Source organism: Scyliorhinus canicula, chromosome 2 (assembly GCF_902713615.1).
Source record: "Scyliorhinus canicula chromosome 2, sScyCan1.1, whole genome shotgun sequence".
In the NCBI taxonomy this organism is placed as follows: Eukaryota; Metazoa; Chordata; class Chondrichthyes; order Carcharhiniformes; family Scyliorhinidae; genus Scyliorhinus; species Scyliorhinus canicula.
The window spans coordinates 112064999-112087172 of NC_052147.1; the positions used below are offsets into that span (position 1 = coordinate 112064999).

A 22174-nucleotide genomic window follows, 5' to 3' on the forward strand; every position below is an offset into this window, starting at 1 on the left:
CTGCACTGCAGTTCCCAACTCAAGGTCAACGTGATTAAAACCCATTTAACTGACTGGAACATAATTACAGCACACTAAAAGCAGAGCAGAGTCATAGAATCCCTACAGTGCAGAAGGGGGCTATTCGGCCCATCGAGTCTGCACCAACCCTCAGAGAGCAACCTACCTAGGCCCAATTTACTGCCCTATTTCCATGACCCCACCCAAGCATTGGAAAGTAAGGGGCAATTTAGCATGGCCAATCCACCTAACCTGCACATCTTTGGACTGGGAGAGGAAACTGCAGCACCCGAAGGAAACCCACACAGATACAGGAAGAACATGCAAACTCCACACAGTCACCCAAGGTCAGAAATAGACCTGGGTACCTGGCGCTGTGAGGCAGCAGTGCTAACCACTGCGCCATCCTGAAAATGGAGTAAATTTAATGGAGTGCATTTTGCCGAAATTAGCAAACTGGACGCTCTGATTTCAGAGGATAAAAGACTTTAACTGACTGAATTAAACATATTCTCACAAATAATAGTTAGATGGGGCAGGGTTTTCCAGTCCTGCATGTGACGACTCCCACAGTGGGCAGGACAGGAAGATTTAGGCCATGGTGTTATTTCGTATGCTTCGCTAGTGTCATCTATATTTAATTTATTGTCAAGGCTCATATAAATATTAAATAAACTCTTTTTGTAACTCCTGTATGTCATTTCAAATATTGGATCTAATGTACCTCTGTCGTATCGCAGATATCTTGATGCAAAATACAAGGGAAATGAAGACAGTCATTAACCTGCAGCTTGCATCGTAAACGGGAGTCCCACTGGCCTTCTGGTTAATGATTACTGTGCATAACAGCAACAGTTTCCTAGATTTGCCTATTTACAGCAAAGCTGACTTTCCAAGGATTGGTCAGGTTAGCAGCTCAAGATCATTCCCGTACCAGCCTCCCCGAACAGGCGCCGGAATGTGGCGACTAGGGGCTTTTCACAGTAACTTCATTTGAAGACTACTTGTGACAATAAGCGATTTTCATTTCATTTCATTTCATTATATTGTCCAGACGTCAGACAATGGAGATCTGTTGGTGTCAAAATAATAAACGGGAAATATGTAGGACTGACTTTCTTTTCAAATTAAACTCAGATCACCATTCCTTTTGGGTGCTTTGTAGAATTTATGTTGCATTTCTGTCAAATTTTGAAAATAACAGCCCATGATGATGAGTTGATCCATCCTCCCAAAGGCCTAGACCCACCAGAGAGTGCATTACAAATGGATTTTATTGATCTATGTTCCTTTCACTAAAAACAAATTCAAATAATTTAAACCACACACTTCAATGTTAAAAAAAGAAAACCCAACTTCATAATTGTGCTCTTTTTGCCATAAAACTTTCTCTGATTAGTATAATTAGTTAATGGCTTTGGTTTCTGAAGGTTTAAGATGACCACAGCGTTGCTACTCACCCTTCAGGGTGCTCTTCAGTAAGAAGTTTCTGGGCCCTGTTTGCCAGCTCATGGATAATCTTCCCATAATCTAGTACCGCCTGCTGCAGGATCAGATGTTTCTTCAACATTGCAGTCGCACAAGCTTCATCCTAAAGAATCAAGAGGAAAGTTGATGAGTGGGTACACCAGGGACGGTAGCTCGGTGGTTATGCCTACTGGACTCTTAACCCAGGCACCTGGACTAACAAACCAGATAATTCAGTTCATTAAATAAATTGTAATTTGGGAGGACAGAAGTTGATTACTGCTTGAAAAAAAAAGAATGTCAAAGCTTTTCATCTTTTACTCATCAGGACAATCTGCAAAAATATGAAATATAAAGGGAACAAGAATTTAGACTACATGAGAAGGGAGTGCTGATTTCTTGGTGATGCCTTTATCAATCAGAGTCATTCAGTTGCTAGTTAACCTCCTTTCTTCTCTATGGGCTACAAAGGCATCTTCCAAGTTAGCATAAGACACTGAATGGCAGAATATATGAAACTTGCTTTACTGAATCTAGTTTAGGTGATTGGTCTAACTAGATCAGGTTCTAGATCTACCTTCTGAAACCTCTGAAGAAATTGTAAACTACATCCACCTTAATGCACCATATTTTGTTGACATCAGAAGGTACATGTCACAGATAAGGTTTCAGGACTTATCATCCCCGAACCCCTCAAAAACAGTTCATCCATCTAATGACTTGCATCAACTTACCCCAAAGCTACTACCCTCAAACAAGACTGCCTGGCTTAACTGACCTCAAGTCCTTTAAAGTGTAATCCTTGTTAACCATTATTTTTGAACACTATAATTAATGAATTCCTCTACCTACAAGACACACATGGTTGACAAAATTACTGTCACCTATTACCTTGCACGCAAATTTCTTATATAGAACACCCACTAAGTCACTAAAAGCAGAAAACAAGTTATGCTTTCTTCTCAGGATATTTCAAAGACATCCTAATTATGCTGGAAAGCATGTTGTTTCACAATAATGGAAATATGATTCGCGGCAGTCCTCGGACTTACGACATAATTGATTCCTGAAAACCATGTTGTAAGTCGAAGCGCCACAAGTCGAAATGTATTTTCCCATGAGGCAATGGCGTAAATGGAGGATTGGTTCCTGAACCAAGGCCAGAAATCACTCATGGGGCGTCAGGCAGTGTAAAATGCTCTCAACCCTTGCCCTGTCACGTGACTGTTAATGTCTGCCGTCTCTGCGCAAGGTCCTTGGTTAGTGTAAGGGATATAATGAAGTAATTGATCATTGTCAGTTCCCTGTTTAGCCTTGAAACTCTGCAAGTCCGAACATATATTAAATATAACAGAAGCATATAAATGCAGAAAAATCGTGACAGTTGCACCAAATGAAAGTTAACAGAATACAACACATGTTTCCATCCTAATAAAGATGGTTCGAATTATCTATCCATACAGATGGTGCTGCGTCGTAAAGTCGAAATCAAAGTTACAAAGTCGAATGGGGTGTCAATGTAGAAATGTTGTGACACCAATGACGTAAAGTCGAGGACTGTCTGTACTAAACTATTAACTTGCCAACATGTAATCTTCAAGATGTCCAATACGTAACAGTAAAATGATAACATAGCTAAAATTAAATAGGTACCTTGGCTTTTTCATCAGCAATCATGTACAGTTCTTGCTCACTCATCCAAACTTCAGCCTCTGCAGCATCCAGGTAATATTGCTGGGCTTCATTTGCACCTTCCAGACGTTTTTGTCTTTTCTCTGTTTCCTCCTGCTGCTTGCCCCACAATTCCTTTAACTCTTTCAGCTGCTCCTCGACAGCACCCGAATCAGGCCTCCCCTCCACAATCATCGCCGTCCCTCTATTTAACACATCATCGATGCGTGGCTGATGCCCTTGGACCTCCTTCTGAAAAGTCTGTACAACAGGGGGTTTAAATCAGGGAGACCTCCAGGGTTCTGTCTTTATTGGCTAACTGAACTCCACTATCAATCTTCCAACAGTAAGAAAGCCAAATAATTCTGAAACACATCATGCTATCTTACTGAAGTGAAGAATAATCTTAAATCATTCGCCAGTGATAAACTTTCCAAATGCTAATTATTTTGTCAGCTACAAAACCAAATTGATGTGACATTTTCAGGAATAAGGGGCAGAAGACAAATGTTGTGTGCTTTACCACACATACATACAGCCCATTGCTAAGAGGGAAAAGTACCAAAATAAAAAAAAATAGCAATCATTTTACTTGGACTGAGGCACTAGCAATGGATAAGGACTTGTTCTGTGATAATTAAAGTCCACTGGATTTTGGTTCCTCGAGTTGAGTATTGGTCACCTATTCTAAGGCTAAGTAATGTAACAGCCCACGTTCGGTTCTAAACTATGAACATGGGCCTCTCGAGCCTGCTCCGCCATTCAATAAGATCATGACTGATGCGATTGGGACTTCAACCTCACATTGCTGCCTACTCCCCGTTAATCTTTCACCCCTTGTTAATCAAGAATCTATCAATCTATCTCTGCTTTAAAAATATTAACAGACTCTGCTTCCACCACCTTTTCAGGAAGTAAGTTCCAAAGACACCCTGAGAAAAATTCCTCCTAATGTTTGTCTTAAATGAGCGACCCTTATTTTCAAGAACCCTCCCATTCCTGGTTCTAGTCTGGTAATGCTCTGAACTGCTTACAATGTGTACGCCTTCGATCTGCGCAGTCCGTTATTTAAGCTTCTGTTAAGGTTTCTAGAAGCTAAAATAAATTTAAACAGGTCAAAAGCCTGTGACAGCAGAAGAAAATAGTTCTGTCTTTAAAATTTCACAAGTCTAGAATTGTGTTGAAACACTTGATGGAAAGTTCCCACTCATACCACCTACCTTGTTCTTCTTCATTAAGAGCTGTACTGTCTGGAGGTTGTAGCCATGGTCCGTACTTGTTGCTAAGGGCATTCGTTCCTGGACCCAAAGCTAAAATAGAACATGTAAAAGTGTTACGTTTTCACAATTCAAGGCCACATCTCTGTATAATATGAGACCTAAATTGGTCTGCTGTGCAAAAATAGACATCACTTCTTACAATCTCATCCTCCAGGTCACGATAAAACTGGTACATCATCTTTGATACGAGGAGTTTTTGCCGCCGTTCCTGCAGAGGATCCATCAAATTTAAGAATCTACTCTCGATATCCTTTTCTTTACTGTCTGTCTCCACTTGTCCATCTTGGGAGGGAATTTGGGGTTGAGAGAGAAGCTCCTCCACCTCTTTCTGACGCACCTCCACTTGATTTTCCAACACCTGCTTGCAACAAAAAACATTAAATATTCAGACATCACCAGTTCGCTGTTCTTTTGCCTTTGTTCAAAAGGAAAGTAAGAGTGCACTGCACGAAGATAACTGACCAACAAACCAGTAGCACATCAATCACAAATTGTACCATGTCCCTGTACACTGGCAGTTTCATCTCAGAGTCTTTAGCTGAAAGTCTTATGGGGTGGCACGGCAGCACAATGGTCAGCGTCACTGCCGCGCCAGGAACCGGAGTTCAATTCCGTTCTATGGAATAATTTTTATAATTTTACAACACATACCGAGAGCTGAAGTGACAAGATGTCAGTGAAAGAAAGGCGATAGCAGAATACTTCGACTGGGGCCAAAGAGCTTTCAGGGGAAGAAAGTTGAATACCATGAATTTGATTTGGGCAAAATGATTTTTGAGCTGTTTTTGAAAATAAATAGGTAACTTGATAAAAAGACATCATATATAACTAAACCAAATAATGGGGGAAAATATGCACCTCGCACCGCCAGTAGTGGAGTTCCCGGTGAGATGGAGAATCCTACATAAGTGAAGAAAACAGGACCAGGACCCATTTCCGATGCCCTGCCTCTCCCCCCCCCTCCCTTCCCCATTAGCGTTAGGGTTGGGGTTTGCGCCACGTGTCAATGGCAGGATGCAAAAGGGTCATTAAGATCCATTTGCATTGACTTCCGGTGGTGGCGACGACGTAGGAAGTCGCACATTTGGGAGCTCCCGTTTCAAACGGACTTTTCAGCTCTTTTTAGAGCCCAAAACGGAAATTTTTCGACGTCTCCCGGCGGGAGAAGGTGTGCTGATCGACTTTCTCCGCAGTTTATGACTCGAACTCGGAGTGGAAAGGGGGAAAAAACGGCAGCAGCTCCCCAGAAAAAACGGGGGAAGGAATCCAAGATGGCGGCCGGCGGAGCTCCAGAGGAGTGGAAGCAGTGGGCCCAGGAGCAACAAGCTGCTCTCCTGTGCTGTTTTGCAGATTTCAAGGCTGAGGTACTGAGCTCTCTGCAGGAAACGAACAAAAGGATCTCAGAGATTCAGACGACCCAGGGTGCTGCCATCAAGGCGTTGCAGACGCAGGCCACTGAACGAGAGGAGGAGGGCGTGGTCCTCGTGAGTAAGGTGGCGGGGCACGAGGCACTCCACAAGAAGTGGCAGGACTGCTTCGAGGAGCTTGATCACCGCATGAGGTGGAAAAATCTGCGGATCTTGGGCCTTGCGGAGGGGCTGGAGGGGTCGGACCTGACAACCTACGTGGCTACGATGCTGAACTCGCTAGTGGGGGCCGGGTCTTTCCATCTACCCCTGGAGCTGGAGGGACCCCACAGAGTACTGGCCAGGAGGCCTAAGGAGAATGAACCCCCGCGTGCGGTGCTGGTGAGGTTCCACCGGTTCAGTGATCGGGAGTGTGTGCTGCGCTGGGCCAAGAAGGTGAAGAGCAGCAACTGGGAGAATGTGGTAGTACGGATCTACCAGGATTGGAGTGCGGAGGTGGCTAAGTGGCGGTCCGGGTTTAATCGGACGAAAGAGGTGCTTTACAAGAAGAAGATAAAGTTCGGAATGTTGCAGCCTGCACGCCTGTGGGTAACTTATTTGGACCGGCATTATTATTTCGATTCCCCGGAGGAGGCGTGGGCCTTCGTGCGGACGGAGAAACTGGACTTGAACGAGGGGTTGGGGGTTGCGGGGTCGGTTGTAATACTTTATTATTGGTTTCTGCTGTTGCTGTGTTCTCTTTTTCTGTACTTTTGCTATTTTGATATGGTTATCTATGGGGTGTTGTTCTGTTTTTTTTGCTGTGGGGCATTGTTTGAGTTTTGTATCTTGCGGGGAGGGTTGGGGGGGTTTGTTGTAATCTATGTCGGGTTGGGGGTATGGAGTGGGGCTGGTATTTGGGAGCTGTGTCAGAAGGGTGTGGTGGGGCAGTGCGAAAGTGCAGGCGTTCCTCTGGTTTCCCGCGCTGTGGGGCTGGGGGGTGGAGACGATGACGGGGGGAGGCGGGGCCTTAACTGGTTCTTCCCCGCGCTGGAGCGGTGCCTGGAGGAGGGATAGGATGGGGGATGATCCCACTTTGGGAGGGGTCGGGTTATTGGTGGGGGTTTCCGGGGTCAGCAGAAGTTAGCTGACCCACGGAAGTACAATGGAGGCCGGTTCACCTAGTATGCAACAAGGAAAGGTCTGCTGGAGTTAGCTAGCAGTTCACAAAAATCAATTCCTCATCGTTGCTACATTCCAGGATTGGAGCAGTTGGCAACAGTCAACTTTAACCAATCACTTAAAAATGCTGCATACACATTTGGCCACCAGTGGGTGCTGCTTAACAAGCATGTTCTCCAATGGGCTTTGGGTTAATTCCAATGCTGCTCAAGAATACTTTATTTCAATCAGCTTTTGTAAAAAGTGAGTAATATCATTATTTTATGGAATGCACAGGTGCATTGAACAAAATCTTAAAGTCAGAAAGCTTCATTTAAAAATCCTTAACTTCAAAGTGCTTACAGAAATACAAAGCAGCTTAGAAACCTATTGATTGTTGCACCTTAATCAATTACAGCATCATAGGAACATGTAACCATACAAATGACCCTCACTCGCCACCACGCATTCCACTACTTAAATTTGAAGTGATATTAAATGACAGCAATTTTTTCTTACTGTCTCTACGCAGGGAGGGGGTGGGTATGGTTTATTTGTATTAATGATGTGTCCGATTAGTATTTTATTGGGCTCATTATTTGCCATGGCACCCATTGCACATGATCCAGTTTCACCAATTTTCTGTTTCCACACTGGTTGATTGATTAATTAATGATTAATTAATTATTGATGAACCATGTTGGTCCACCAAATTTTGATGTTAGGTTGTCCGCCTGTTCAAATAAGCACGATGGACTTATTCAACACTCTACTCTGCTGACTTACAGCGAGAAAAGCATTTAACTGGTTCAGGAAATAACAAAGGAAAACAGAAACACAAACAGAAAATGCGAGAAACGTTCGGCAGGTACGCAGCAGCCGTGGAGAGAGAAGTAATTCATATTTCGAGTTGGATATGATCTCTCCTATGGAACTTATAGTTCTGAAGAATGGAGTTATTTTGGACATGAAACGTCAACTCTGTTTCTCTCTCCACAGACGCTGCCATACTTACTTAGTTTTTCCAATATTTTCTGTTCTTATTTAAGTTTTCCAGAATCTGTGATATTTGGCTTTTATTTTAAGGCAAACAGAAATTAATTTTGACAATGCCCTGAAGGTGACAAAAACAAACTTGGCTCCAAGAGCAAATTTCTTGTCTAAACTATCAAGGGAGAATTTCAAGGATGGAAAGCGTCACACGTAACACGTAGCCGCTGGCTCTCAAACACCCCCTGCCATTTAACACATTTGAGCGGCAATTGCCAGTGGGCAGGACTTCCATCCAAACTTGAAAGGAGTCCCGCACATGAGAGCTGATAGCCAATCAGATTGGCCAGGCTGCCAGACACCACGCTGCAGTGGCCAGATGCGGTACTGCAGCGCACTGCCTGGAACAAAGTCCAGACGTCTTTGGTAAATTAAGCCCCGGGGGCGGGAGAGGGGTAGGCCATGGGTAGAGGGTTCTCAGAGCTGTAATGCCCGGGGAGAGGGGGAAGGGAGGGGGGAAGGGAGGGGGGGGGGGGGTTCTCCAGCTCTTAAAGAGTCTTGTTCTTGATTCCCCATTGAGAAAAATAATTTTCCTGTATCTATCTATCTAGGGCAGCACGGTAGCCTTGTGGATAGCACAATTGCTTCACAGCTCCAGGGTCCCAGGTTCGATTCCAGTTTGGGTCACTGTCTGTGTGGAGTCTGCACATCCTCCCCGTGTGTGCGTGGGTTTCCTCCGGGTGCTCCAGTTTCCTCCCACAGTCCAAAGATGTGCAGGTTAGGTGGATTGGCCATGATAAATTGCCCTTAGTGTCCAAAATTGCCCTTGGTGTTGGGTGGGGTTACTGAGTTATGGGGATAAGGTGGAGGTGTTGACCTTGGGTAGGGTGCTCTTTCCAAGAGCCGGTGCAGACTCGATGGGCCGAATGGCCTCCTTCTGCACTGTAAATTCTATGATATCTCTTCTTTATCATTTAAGGACATTTATTTTTGTTATTCAAATCAAATGTTTCATGCATTTGGAAGACGGAAGCACAAGGAACATCTTGGCAATAGCAATCATAACATAATAAGAGAATTGTAAAAATAATCGCGAAAGAAATAAGTAAAACAAAAACCAAGGAAACAGATTGGAATAACACTAATTTTCAAGTAATAACGATCATGTGGGGGAAAAATTGCTAACATGGACAACAATGAGAAATATTTCAAAAGGTAATCAGAGTTCTAAAAAATACAGGGCGAAATTCTCCCAAAATGGGAGAAATCGTCAAACTGCCGTAAAACCCAGGCGGGTTTTACGGCATCGCGCCCCTTCCCGACGGGGGACCAATTCTGGTCCCCCGTCGGGGCTAGCAGCCCGACGTCGGAGGCTCCGACAAGTCGGGCTTAACGAAAATCGTTAAGCCCGCTTGTCGGACTTAGCGCCGGCTGACACGTCATATGACGTCAGCCGCGCATGCGCAGGTGGGAAGACTCCACCCGCGCATGCGCGGGTGACGTCATCGCGTTTTTGCGCGAAACCCGCGCATGCGCGGTCCGGGTTGCCCCTCAGCCGCCCCGCGTATTGATACTGCGGGGCGGCGGAAGGACAAATAGTGCGCGGGCATCGGGCCCGCTGCCCGCGATCGGTGGGCACCGATCGCGGGCCCATGGCACCCTTGGCACGGCCGTGGTACTGCCGTGCCAATCGGTGCCATGGTTATTTTTTTCCAGGTGGTCACGACGTTTTTACGAACGGCAGGACCAGGTGTGTTTGCCGTTCGTAAAAAGGTCGTAAAGGGCTGGGACTTCGGCCCTTCTAACAGCTGTGAATCGCTGCCGGCCGTAAAAAAACGGCGGCAGCGATTCGTGTCGGGATTTCGGCGGGGGGGGGGGGGGAGAATAGCGGGAGGGCGCCAAAAAAGTCGGGAAGGCCCTCCCCCTATTCTCCCAGCCGTCGTGGGGGGGGGAGAATTTCGCCCACAGTCCGCTAAAAGGATGAGATTCGGAAACCTGGGTGCTGTGGCGATATGCATCACTGTAAATACACAAGGGTTAATGCAAATGCACTAAGACTAAGTAAACACTAGAGGGAACACCAGAGACATCATGACACACAGACATTCAACCAATAGGGCCTACAGGCCTCAACCTGATTGCCATGGCTGGTTTTCACTTTTGAAAACCAGTAGTGATTCGCACCAACGTGTCATTATCCCGGAGAGGATGGGAGGAGGGGGAGGATACGCTATGAGCGAATGCGTGAAGCCCAGTAATTATATTTAAATTCATTAAAATATGTGGCAATCAGGTTCACACTCAGAAAGGCCGAGGGGTGGGGATGATCTAAAACGGAGATCTTGCTGGTGCAAATCCTGTTTTTGGCCACTTGCGAGATTTAGTGGCCATTACGGATTTGTGCCTGCGACTAATGGGCCACTAGATGGTGGCCACTGATTCAAAAGGTTTATTATTTCTGATTAACCCCATTTTCAACTGTTTTGGTTGAACATTACAATACTGTCACTCTTAAATATATCATGGGATAATGTTTTGTGCAACATTTCCTTTTCTTAAAAGACAATTTGTGTTGGATTCTCCATTGGCGGGACCCTCTATTTTGGCATGAGCACTCACGCCCACGGATTTCCTGATGGCATGGGGGTACCCTCAATGGGAAATCCCATTGGCCGGCTGTCAGGACGGAGAACCCCGTTGTTGGCGAGGACGCGCTGCAGCAGAAAGCGGGGCGGCGGGACAGAGAATCCCGACCTTTATGTTTCAAAGTGTTGCCTTACTGCACAGGCTCATGGCACATACGTGAACCTTGCAGAAGTAAAAAAATCTCTGCAAAAGAGGGCATTACTGCCAATTGCACCCGAAGGGGAAACAATTATTTTATGGAGTCTGGAAACTTTCCTGTTTTTACTTCCAGGTCCTGTAGAAAATGTGTTTTGCATGCCCAGGATGTCTGTTTGCACCTTCAGGAACATTAGGTGAGAGAAGTTGGTTTTGACAAGATAGTTTTCAGGATTGGTGCTCCTCCTGTCTATACAGAATGACTGAAGCAGCAGGCTTGACATTAATTTTGTACAGCAGTGTTGAGTGACACAAGCTACTACACAAGCTAAACAGCACACCAATTCCAGTTCTGGCAGGGAATTAAAATGCTTTGGTAAATGCTAAATGCTGGTAGCCAGTTCATCCAGTGTGTCTTTAAGATAAAGTCCACTGGCATTTTTACTCAATGACTAAATATAATTCAATTGATTCTGCCTTGTGGAAGGTTATTCTGTCCCCGCAAATATAGAACACGATGAGATTTAAATAAACATTTCTCATTAAGTCGGCGAGAGATAATGCCAACCGTACACCTGGTACAAGAGAAAATAATTCAAGAGGCCATATGCTCGCTGTTTCGCTCGTGTGTATTAAATTGATAACATGCATTTTTCATCAATTTTATCAACATTTGCAGACCCTCCACTTGAGCTTCGTCATAAATTCAGAATGAAACTAAAAATGGTGCAAGCACTCAGCAGGTCTGGCAGCATCTGTGGAGAAAGAAACATAGTTACCTGTAGTTTCTTCAGCAGGATATTGACGCTAGTTAGGTCCTTTCCAAAGTCTTCAGAACGTAGCTGTAACTCCAATTCAGTCATCCACTTGTTTAAGTCAACGTAGGTCTGGGCGTACAGCTCTGACCGGTTTGCGTGGAATAGGCGCTCTGCCTTTTTATTGGTGGTCTCATCCAAAGCTTTCCACAAATCATTCAGTTCTTTCAGTTTCTCCAAGACAATTGGTTTAAACTCTGGTTTCTCATCCATCAGTTGCTTCCCCTCCTGCAATCAGGGAAAGACCATCAGAAAAATATACACTGTCCTTTACATCATGACACCAGCGGCAACCACTTGTTACCATGGACGCGATTCAATGAAAATGAAACAGAGTCGCGTTTTGGGCACATTTAGCCTGGTGTTTCCTGGTGCTGCAAGCATCAGGAACGACCCTGCTATTAAACGGGACTCTGCTTCATTTTGGGCCTCAGCAAGGAATGCCTCGAGGAATCACACTTACTTAGGCTCCGGACCCACAATGCCCCAACTTACCAATTAAGGATCCTCATGACACCCTTGCACCCCACCTCATAAGGGTAGGACAACCCTGGACCGATCCCCAGCATGGGCAAGATGCCACCTGGTCACTTTGGCACTGTCAGCCTGGCAGTGCTACCTGGGCATCCTGATGCTGCCAGGGTGGCACCCAGGTAGCACTGCCTGGGTGCCAGGATGGCAGCGCCATGGTGCCCAATTGGCATCAGGAGAAACAGGATACCACACTGCCCAGAGCCTGACCACCTTGGGGCTCTCGGTCACCTTGGAGACCCCACCCATCCCCAAAGTACCGGTACATCTGGTCCAGAATTTGGAGCAAGGGATTTGTGCAAACCAATGCTAAACGGCGCCCGCTCGGGGTATCTGCGACGAGGCCGTTTGGTCCCGCGCCTTCTGCAACAAGCTTATTTGAGTGAGCTTAACAGTACACTTAAACATGTAAATCTGCATCCTGCCCATTGGGGGCAGGATCCAGATCGCGACACCTCGCGAGATCTAGAGACATGACAAGGGTTATAAATCTCACGAGTGGTGCTTCACAAGATTTACCGGCCTCATCATGTCCCGAGTTAGGTGCGACGAGACCACCAGATCGTGCCTCATATGATTGAAGAATAATTTTCAGACTTCAAATACCAAATAAGGACGGCATGGTAGAACAGTGGTTAGCACTGTTGCTTCACAGCACCAGGGTCCCAGGTTCGATTCCCGGCTCAGGTCACTGTCTATGTGGAGTCTGCATGTTCTCCCCGTGTCTGCGTGGGTTTCCTCCGGGTGCTCCGGTTTCCTCCCACAACCCCTGACAGACGTGCTGTGAGGTAATTTGGACATTCTGAATTCTCCCTCTGTGTTCCCGAACAGGTGCTGGAATGTGATGACTAGGGGCTTTTCACAGTAACTTCATTGCAGTGTTAACGTAAGCCTCCTTGTGATAAAGATTAGATTAGATATGAAAAGTGGTTCTAACGAAGAGTGCAACAGTAAACAGAAGGGCGGGCACAGTGGTTAGCACTGTCGCCTCACAGCGCCACGAACCCGGGTCCAATTCCAGCCTTGGGTGACTGTCGGTGTGGAGTTTGTACTTTCTCCCCGTGTCTGCATGGGTTTCCTCCGGGTGCTCTGGTTTCCTCCCACAGTCCAAAGATGTGCAGGTTAGCTCATGGATTGGCCATGTTAAAATTTCCCCTTGGTGTCCAGGGATTTGCAAGTTAGGTGGGGTTACAGCGATACGGTGGGGGAGTGGGCCTAGGTCGGGTGCTCTTTCAGAGAGTTGGTATAGACTTGATGGGCTGAATTACCTCCTTCTGCATTGTATTGATTCAATGCCATGGAAATGAGCAAATTTTGCTGGCTTTCAGATTATTAGCACAAAAATACCTCGCTTTTAGTGATGATATGGATTTGCAATGAATAATGGTACTGTACAAAATTTTAAATGATTACTTGCAATGTCTGCTGTTCTTGCTCTCTTATCTCAGTTGTCCTTCAAGAGATCCTATTGCTCATCTACATGCTGCCCCTTGATGACATAATCCAAAAGCACAGTATTTGCCACTGTTTCGATCTCCGCTCCAAATTCTGTTCCCTGACTCCCTCCCTAGCAACAATCTGGGAATAAACCAGTTTGTTCTTGGTATTACACTTTAGCCTGAGTTGAGCTGCTGACCTCATATTCGCACCAAGTTTGGTTATTTCCATCGCTGTAACTTTCCCATGACTTTACCCTGTCACACTCATTTGCTCTTGAAACCCTCATTCATGCCTTCGTTACCTCCAAACTTGTCTGTTCCAATTACTCCTGGCTAGTCACCCACATTCTACCCTCTGCAAATTTGAGGTTATCCAAGCCTCTGTTGCTCGTGTCTCAACACTCATCAAGTCCCAGTCACCTATCGCCGTGTTCACTGACCTACACTGGCTCTGATTTTAAAAATTCAAGTCTCTGTTTTCAAATCTCTGCATGGTGTCTTCCCTCCCCATCTCCCTACACAGCTCCTGACCTCTTACAGCCTTGGTCCAAATATGGACGAAAGAACTGAATTTCAGAAACATCAAAACTAGTGTACACCATCTGTCGGAGGCACTGCAACCATTCACCAAGGCACCATCAGCAGCGCCTTCCAAACCAGTGACATCTGCCAGTTAGAAGCACAAGGGCAGCAGATGCATGGGGACACCACCACCTGCAATTTCCCTTCCAAATGGCACACTATCCTGTCCTGGAAATGTATCACCATTCCTTCACTATCCCTCGGTTCCTTCCTATCAGCACCTTGGGTGTACCTACACCATATTGACTGCTGCGGTTCAAAAAGGCAAGTCACGACCACCTTCTCAAGTGTGATTAGAGATGGTCAATAAATGATTGCCTAGCCAGCGACATCCACAACCCATGAATGACAAAAATAAATCTCCTCCAACGCACAACCCATGGGTGAGGAACCAGAGGACTGGAGGCTAGCAAATGTTGTGCTCTTTTTTAAGAAAGGCTGCAAAGAAAACCTTGGAATTATAGACCGGTAAGCTTAACATCTGTGATGGATAAGTTACTAGAGAGGATTCTGCGGGATAAGATATACAGGCATTTGGGAAGACAGGATTTGATTAGGAGTAGTCAGCATGGCTTTGTGCATGCAACATCATGCCTTACAAATTCATTGGAGTTCTTTGATGAAGTGACCAGGAAGATTGATGAGGGCAGGGTGGTAGATGTAGTCTATATGGTATTCAGTAAGGCCTTTGATAAAGTTCCACATGGTAGGCTGCTCTGGAAGGTTGGATCACATGGAATCCAGGGAGAGCTGGCAAATCTGGATATACAATTGACTTGATGGTAGGAAGTAGAGGGCAATGGTGGAAGAATGCTTGTCCGACTAAAGGCCTGTGTGTGCCTCAAGAGTCAGTGCTGGGCCCATTGCTGTTTGTTATTTATATTAACTACTTGGATGAGAATGTGCAAGTCTTGATCAGTAAGTTTGCAGATGACACTAAAATAGGTGGTACTGTAGACAGTGAGGGAGGTTATCAAAAATTGGAGCTGGATCTTGATCAGCTGGGGAAGTGGGCCAAAAAATGGCAAAAGGAGTTCAATACAGCTAAGCGTGAGGTGTTGCATTTTGGAAAATCAAATGAAGGCAGGACTTTCATGGGAATGGTAGGACCTTAGGGAATATTGTGGAACAGAGAGACCTTGGAGTTCATAGAACAGTACAGCACAGAACAGGCCCTTCGGCCCTCAATGTTGTGCCGAGCCATGATCACCCTACTCAAACCCACGTATCCACTCTATACCCGTAACCCAACAACCCCCCCCTTAACCTTACTTTTATTAGGACACTACGGGCAATTTAGCACGGCCAATCCACCTAACCCGCACATCTTTGGACTGTGGGAGGAAACCGGAGCACCCGGAGGAAACCCACGCACACAGGGGGAGGACGTGCAGACTCCACACAGACAGTGACCCAGCCGGGAATCGAACCTGGGACCCTGGAGCTGTGAAGCATTTATGCAGGTGCATTTATTCAGGTGCACGGTTCTCTAAAGGTGGAGTCACAGGTAGATAAGGCAGTGAAGAAGGCTTTTGACAAGTTGGCCTTCATTAGTCAAGAAGTTGGGAAGCTATGTTGCAATTGTACAGGACATTGGTGAGGCCACATCTGGAGTAGGGTGTTCAGACTTGGTCAACTTGCTATAGGAAAGATATTATTACTGGAGAGAGTGCGGAAGAGATTTATAAGGATGTTGCCAGGACTCAAGGGACTGAGTTATAGGGAGAGATTGGGCAGGCTAGGACTTTTTTATTTGGAGTGTAGGAGACTGAGGAGTGATCTTATAAAGGTGTATAAGATCATGGGAGGCATGGATATAGCGAATGCACTCAGTCGTTTTCCTAGGGTTGGAAAATCAAGGACTAGAGGGCATAGGTTTAAGTTAAGAGGGGAAAAAGAATTAACGGGAACCAGAGGAATAATTTTTCTTTACACAGAAGGTGGTACATTTGTGGAATGAGTTGCCGGAGGAAGTGGTTGAGGTAGGGACAATGATAACATTTAACCAGCATTTCGACAGATACATGGATAGGAAAGGTTTTTGAGGGAAACGGACCAAATGCAGGCAAATGGGGTTAGCTTAGATGGGCTATTTGGTTGGCATGGACCGGGTTATGCCGAAGGGCCTGTCTCCATGCTGTAGATAGACTCTATGACTCTATTTCTGTCTAATACTGGCTTCTTGAGCATCTGCGATTAAAATCGCTTGACCATTGGTGGTCGCACTTCCAACTCCCCGCTACCATCACCACCACCCACCTCCCCCAATCCCCAACTCTCCAGCTCACTTTCCTCCCTTGAAACCTACTTCCAAGATCAAATTTCAGGTCATCGGACCAAATATCTCCTTTTGTAGCCTGGTGTCAAATTTTATTTTGGAATGCTCCTGTGAAGCACTTTGGGATACTTTATTACATTAAAGGAGCGGTATAAATATAAGTTGATGTTAAATCTCTGATCCAAATGGTTAGTAATGTTGTCTGCAACAGGAACATCCATTCTCACAGCACGAGTCAATAATATTGAACTGAAGAACAAGGTTAAATTGGAAGATAGCCATTAGCACAAAATGCTCAATTAATTTAAATCTAGACACATTAATGATACCAGAACAGTCCCAAATGTGTGGTGGGTGGGGTGGGCAATTCCCTCATTTGCAAGAGTAATCTTTAAGAGTTGCACTATTATGAACTGATTTGTTTTGTTGCTTTTTAATACAGCCAAACATTTTAATGTTACAGGGTTCAAAAGAGATTACAGCAATTATTTGCTCTTCATCCTTCATATAATTGAAAATGTTATTTTCCCAAAAAATAGCCATGAAGACAAATTAACTGAAGTTAATTATCAAGTGTGTGAATGAAGGTGTAACAGATTACTAATTTGAAGTGGCAGGATATGACTCAGAATAATTATTGAATGTCAATGTTGCAAGTGAGATGAGGCCAAACAGCTATTCAATAGGTTTTCTGTTCAAATCACACAAGGCAAGTTATTAAAAGCAAGGTGATATACATTGCATGGAAAATTCTATTTTAAATTAATGGGAAAATAGAGGAGTGGTTTGTGTGATATGTGATGGGAATTTATTTTAACTTTGATAATAAGGGAATGTCGGCGCTGAGGCCCCGGGTTTGATCACACTCCTGTCTGTTTGGAGTTTGCACATTCTCCCCATGGTTGCGTGGGTTTCACCCCCAAAACTTGCAGGTTATGTGAATTGGCCACACTAAATTGCCTCTTATTTGGAAAAACAATTGGGTACTTTATTTTTTTTAAAATAAGGGACGATTTTGGGCGGGATTCTCCCGTACACGGTGGGGCGGGGTTCCCGGTGGAACGGAGTGGCATGAACCATTCCGGTGTCGGCCCGCCCCAAAGGTGCGGTATCCTCTGTACCTTCAGGGGCTAGGCCGGCACCGGAGTGGTTTGCGCCCCGCCGGCTGGCGTGGAAGGACTTTGGCACCACGCCAGCCGTGGCCGAAGGGACTCCGCCGGCCGGCGAGAGTCCGCGCATGCGCGGGAGCATCAGCCATCCTGACGCCATCCCCGCACATGTGCAGGAGGGGGGGTTCACCTACGCATCGGCCATCGCGGAGACTGACACGCCCGACGTGTAAGAAGAGTGCCACCACAGCACAGGCCCGCCCACGGATCAGTGGGCCCCGATCGCGGGCCAGGCCACCGTGGGGGCATGCCCCAGGACCCCGGAGCCCGCCCATGCCGCCAGGTCCCGCCGGTAAGGGACCTAGTCTGATCCACGCTGGCGGGATCGGCAAAAAACCAGCGGGACTTTGACCCATCGCGGGCCGGAGAATTCGGGCAGCCTTTGGGGCCCATTGAGTTGCGCCAGTTCCCATCATTCTCCGAGGCAGGTGGATTCACGCCTCGTCAACTTTTGGGGGGCCGGAGAATTCGGAGGACGGCGGGGGCAGGATTCACGCTGACCCCCGGCGATTCTCCAACCTGGCGGGGGGTCGGAGAATCCCGCCCTTTATTTATTATACCGCCATTTGGGTATAATGAACACATGATAAATCCAGCACATAGGCAGAAAGTCACAACTACTTTTGCATGCAAATGGATGTCAGCGCACTGCACTGGATAAAGTTAAAGCCAAGGCCTTCAACAACAGCTTGGATAAAGGGCCAATCATTTAGGACTGATATGAGGAGAAATTACTTCACTCGAAGGGTTGAGAATCTTTGCAACCGGGAGGGTTGTGGATTCTCCCATCTTTGAATACATTTACAAATGGGATAGACAGACTCTTGATCTCTCGGGAAATCAAGGGATATAGGGAGTGGGCAGGAAAATGGAGTTGAAGCACAAGGTCAATCATGCTCATATTGAATGGTGGAGCAAGCTCAAATGGTCTACTCCTGTTTCTATCTCCTGTGTTCAGCTGACTCCTTGCACTGCTTTATGTCTAGCTTGCACCATAAGTGGTTTTGTTTTTTTTGTTTGACATCCGCACAGCAGCAATGTATTAACTAAACCAGGAGACTGCACTTGGGAGCTGTAAACAAACCCCACCAATGTATCATTCAACTTGGAACATGACCTGTCAGAGGAAACACTTGGTATATCCACGTTTATTCCAAGCAGTTCAACTCGATCATTTCAGCCGGTGGCAGACTGACATCAAGAGAGCACCAGACTGAACTACGAAAATCCTACTGGAAGCAGGAGTTTCACGATATATCGATACAAGAAATCAAACCCTCTTTAATGAAGAGGTTCTCAGCTTCATTACAATGCTTGAGGGAATCCTCCCTTAGTAACAAAAACTGTATGTGGCTTTCAGGATGAACGTATAAACAATGACTTATGATTCAGTGAGTAACTACTGAAACGTTATTGATAACACAGCCCTCCAATAAATGTAAATTATTAATCGGCAACAAAAGTATATAATTACAAATACGCTTAAAAATGCATTCCGAGTCCGGTAGTAGTGGCGTCCCTCAAAATTTGGGGGCAGTGGAGGCGGCACAGGGGGAAAGTGAAGGCCTCAGTGTGGGCCCCGATACGGGGCAATCACCGGTTTGCACCAGGGAGAATGGATGGTGGTTTTTTGAGTTGGCATAGGGCAGGCATCAGGTGGATGGGGGACCTTTTCCTCGACGGGAAGTTTGCGACTTTAGAGGAGTTGGAGGGGAAGTGGGGCCTCCCCCCTGGGAATGCTTTCAGGTATATGCAGATTATGGCGTTTGTTAAGAGGCAAGTGGCGGAGTTCCCGCTGCTGCCGCCTAGGGGGGTGCAGGATAGGGTGCTCTCGGGGACGTGGGTCGGTGAGGGGAGGATCTCGGCGATTTATCAGATGATGCAGGAGGGGGAGGAGGCCTCGGTGGAGGAGCTGAAAGTGAAGTGGGAGGAGGAGCTGGGGGAAGAGATTGACGATGGGATGTGGGCGGATGCCCTGGACAGGGTGAACTCGTCCTCTTCTTGCGCACGGCTCAGCTTAATTCAGCTGAAGGTGCTGCATAGGGCGCATATGACTGGGGCCAGGATGAGCCAGTTCTTTGTGGGGGGAGGACAGGTGCGGGAGGTGTTCGGGAGGCCCGGTGAACCACACCCACATGTTTTGGGCATGTCCGGTATGCTTTGTATTAATACATTTATTAACACAAATACCAAATCAGTTATGAAATTGATCACTATGTCACAATACAAATAAATAGTTACTACCTAGTCTCTTTGAACTGCAGTTTAAGATTTTCATTCAGATCTCATGCAGAGTTTATGTTGTATTCATTACTTAAATATACTTAACAAGATTTAACTATTATAGGTATTTTGTTTTAAACCACTGTGCATGCACATTCTCCCAGTGTCTGCGTGGGTCACACCCTCACAACCCAAAATGATGTGCAGGGTGGGTGAATTGGCCACGCTAAATTGCCCCTTAATTGGAAAAAAAAATAATTTGGTAAATAAATAAAACCATTGTGTATGTGGTCACTTTGGAAATTTATATACAAATAGGGGGATAATTCTCCGACCTCTTACACCTTCTCCTCTCCAGCTGGCGCCCTCGCTGGGCATAAACCAAATGAGCATGTTCTCGCGGTTCCTGCAATTCTCACACCCGCTGGCGCAATGTGAAGCCGGCGCGAATCACAACTGGCCTCCACAAACTGAGATCAGAGGCGGGATTCTCCGCTACCCGCCACAGGTAGCGGGGTTCCTGATCTAGAGAAGAATCCAGCATCGGGCACCAATGCTCCGGTTCCCCATTGGTGGTGGCAGTAAACTGCATGCCCCATGCCAGCACGAGGATGCATATGGGGCATAAGCACCCACATGGAGAAGTCTGATTCTCCATGCCCCATGATGCTCTAGTCTTCTCAGCCAAGATTTACATGGGTGTGGATTGGTGCAGGCATTTCCCAGCGTGGCCCTGGTGCTGCGGACCCTGTGGTGGGTCAAGAGGGTAAATGTGAAATGTAGGTGCTCCCCAAAGTCTATCGGAGGGTCCCTCCCCCCACAATGCACATCCTTCCCCCCATCAGAGACACCCCCTTCAATCGAGACCCTCCCATCATATTTCCCCCACCCCCAATCAGATCCTTAACAGATACCTCCCCCACTGGACCCTCAAAGAGACCTCACCTTCAGTGATCCTGCCTGAAAGCAGTCACTGTATTTTCACTAACCCTTTCCAAACTTCTGCTGCTTCTGACAGAGGTGTTCAAAGCAGCAGCTGTTACAAGTGTCAGAAGCTTCCTGGAAAGCCTATTGCACTTCAAAGGGCTTGAAATCCCTTGACAGCCCTTAAAATGCAGTCTTCCATTCAGTTTCACACAGGAATACATTGCATTAGCCAGTGATTGACAGTTTTATTACTCCAGAGACAGCTGCTTGGTGAATTGTTCATTGATCTTTCCCTTCATGTTGAATGCATCTCCGTTACCCTGCTTTGATGCTAACCACAATGTTTATAAACACTCCTGCCATGATTTTAAGCCGCCTTTGAGCTAAGTGCTTTGACTTCCGCTTTTTCACAGCAGGGAGCACTGGGCAAAGCCTGGCTCCAGAGATCTGGCTTTAGAACCTTGTGGACTATATGAGGTTATTGGCAAATACCCAGAGGTATTTCAAAAAGGCCTTGGTAGAATATAGGGAGCAAGAGCAAAGGTATATATTGCCTCGAAGCCCTATCCAAATATTTCAGGTCATGGCCAGTTCCATATGCTTTCCGTACATAAGTAGGGAGACCGAACATGAGCAGTTAGAAAGCCTCAGGATAATACGCCCAGTGCAGATCGCAGAGCAGATTGCTCCTGTCGATCCATCCTCAAGCCCAATAAGTTGATCCACCTTGGTGGGACTAAAACTAATGGTTAATAAAGCCTCACGTTTAGATCGGTGCCCCATGCCCCACAAAGGTCAATATGCCAAACATTTAGGGGGTCAAGCCTTCACCACACTTATGAGACATGCCTACCTTCTGCTAGAACTAAACGGGTCACCCAGGAAGTATGTACGGGTTAACACCCTATACACACCATAAGGGTGTTAATAATACGCCTGCCCTTCGGAGTCTTGTCAGCATATGCAATTTTTCACTGCGCGATGCAGAACATTTTCCGGGGGCTACCTAAGCTGCCAGTATACTTAGACAACGTACTAATCACAGGTGCCATTGAAAATGAGCACCAAGCAAATCTGGAAAGGGTTGAGACAATTTTCTGACACAGGTGTCCGTCTCAGAGGAAACACGTGTTCCATGCAGGTTAAATGATCTATCTAGGGCACTGAGCTTATAAGAATGGCCTACAATCCACAGAGGATAAAGTTAAGGCCAACAAAGCGGCACCAAGCCCACGAAATAAGACAGAATCAAAATTTTTCCGAGACTTCGTAAATTACTACGGGAAATTTATCACAAACTTGGCCACTTTATGGTCACCCCTGCACTCATGGTTAACATCAGAAGTCGTCATGGAAGACATCGCAAGATTAAATCTTTGTGAAGGTTGTGGTAAACACCACTAGTAACACATTGCATGTATTATGGTACTGCCCATGTATTACAGGTACCACAGTAAATCCCAGCCTGCTGGCTCCTCCCAGCAGGCAGCGTATAAAAATGTGTGCTCTCCTGC

At 46.1% G+C, this 22174-nt stretch overlaps 1 protein-coding gene across 3 annotated transcripts in view; it reads right to left on the reverse strand.

The window, feature by feature from the left end:
• Window positions 1-22174, reverse strand: part of LOC119957194 (spectrin beta chain, non-erythrocytic 1-like) — a 277530-nt gene that overhangs the window by 121780 nt on the left and 133576 nt on the right. For all 3 annotated transcript variants that reach the window (XM_038785009.1, XM_038785026.1, XM_038785016.1), the window contains 5 exons: window positions 11476-11739; window positions 4558-4776; window positions 4359-4448; window positions 3121-3399; window positions 1461-1591 (listed from right to left, as the gene is read on the reverse strand). In XM_038785009.1, the coding sequence (XP_038640937.1) occupies window positions 1461-1591; window positions 3121-3399; window positions 4359-4448; window positions 4558-4776; window positions 11476-11739 (983 nt within the window). The remainder of the gene's footprint in view (window positions 1-1460; window positions 1592-3120; window positions 3400-4358; window positions 4449-4557; window positions 4777-11475; window positions 11740-22174) is intronic.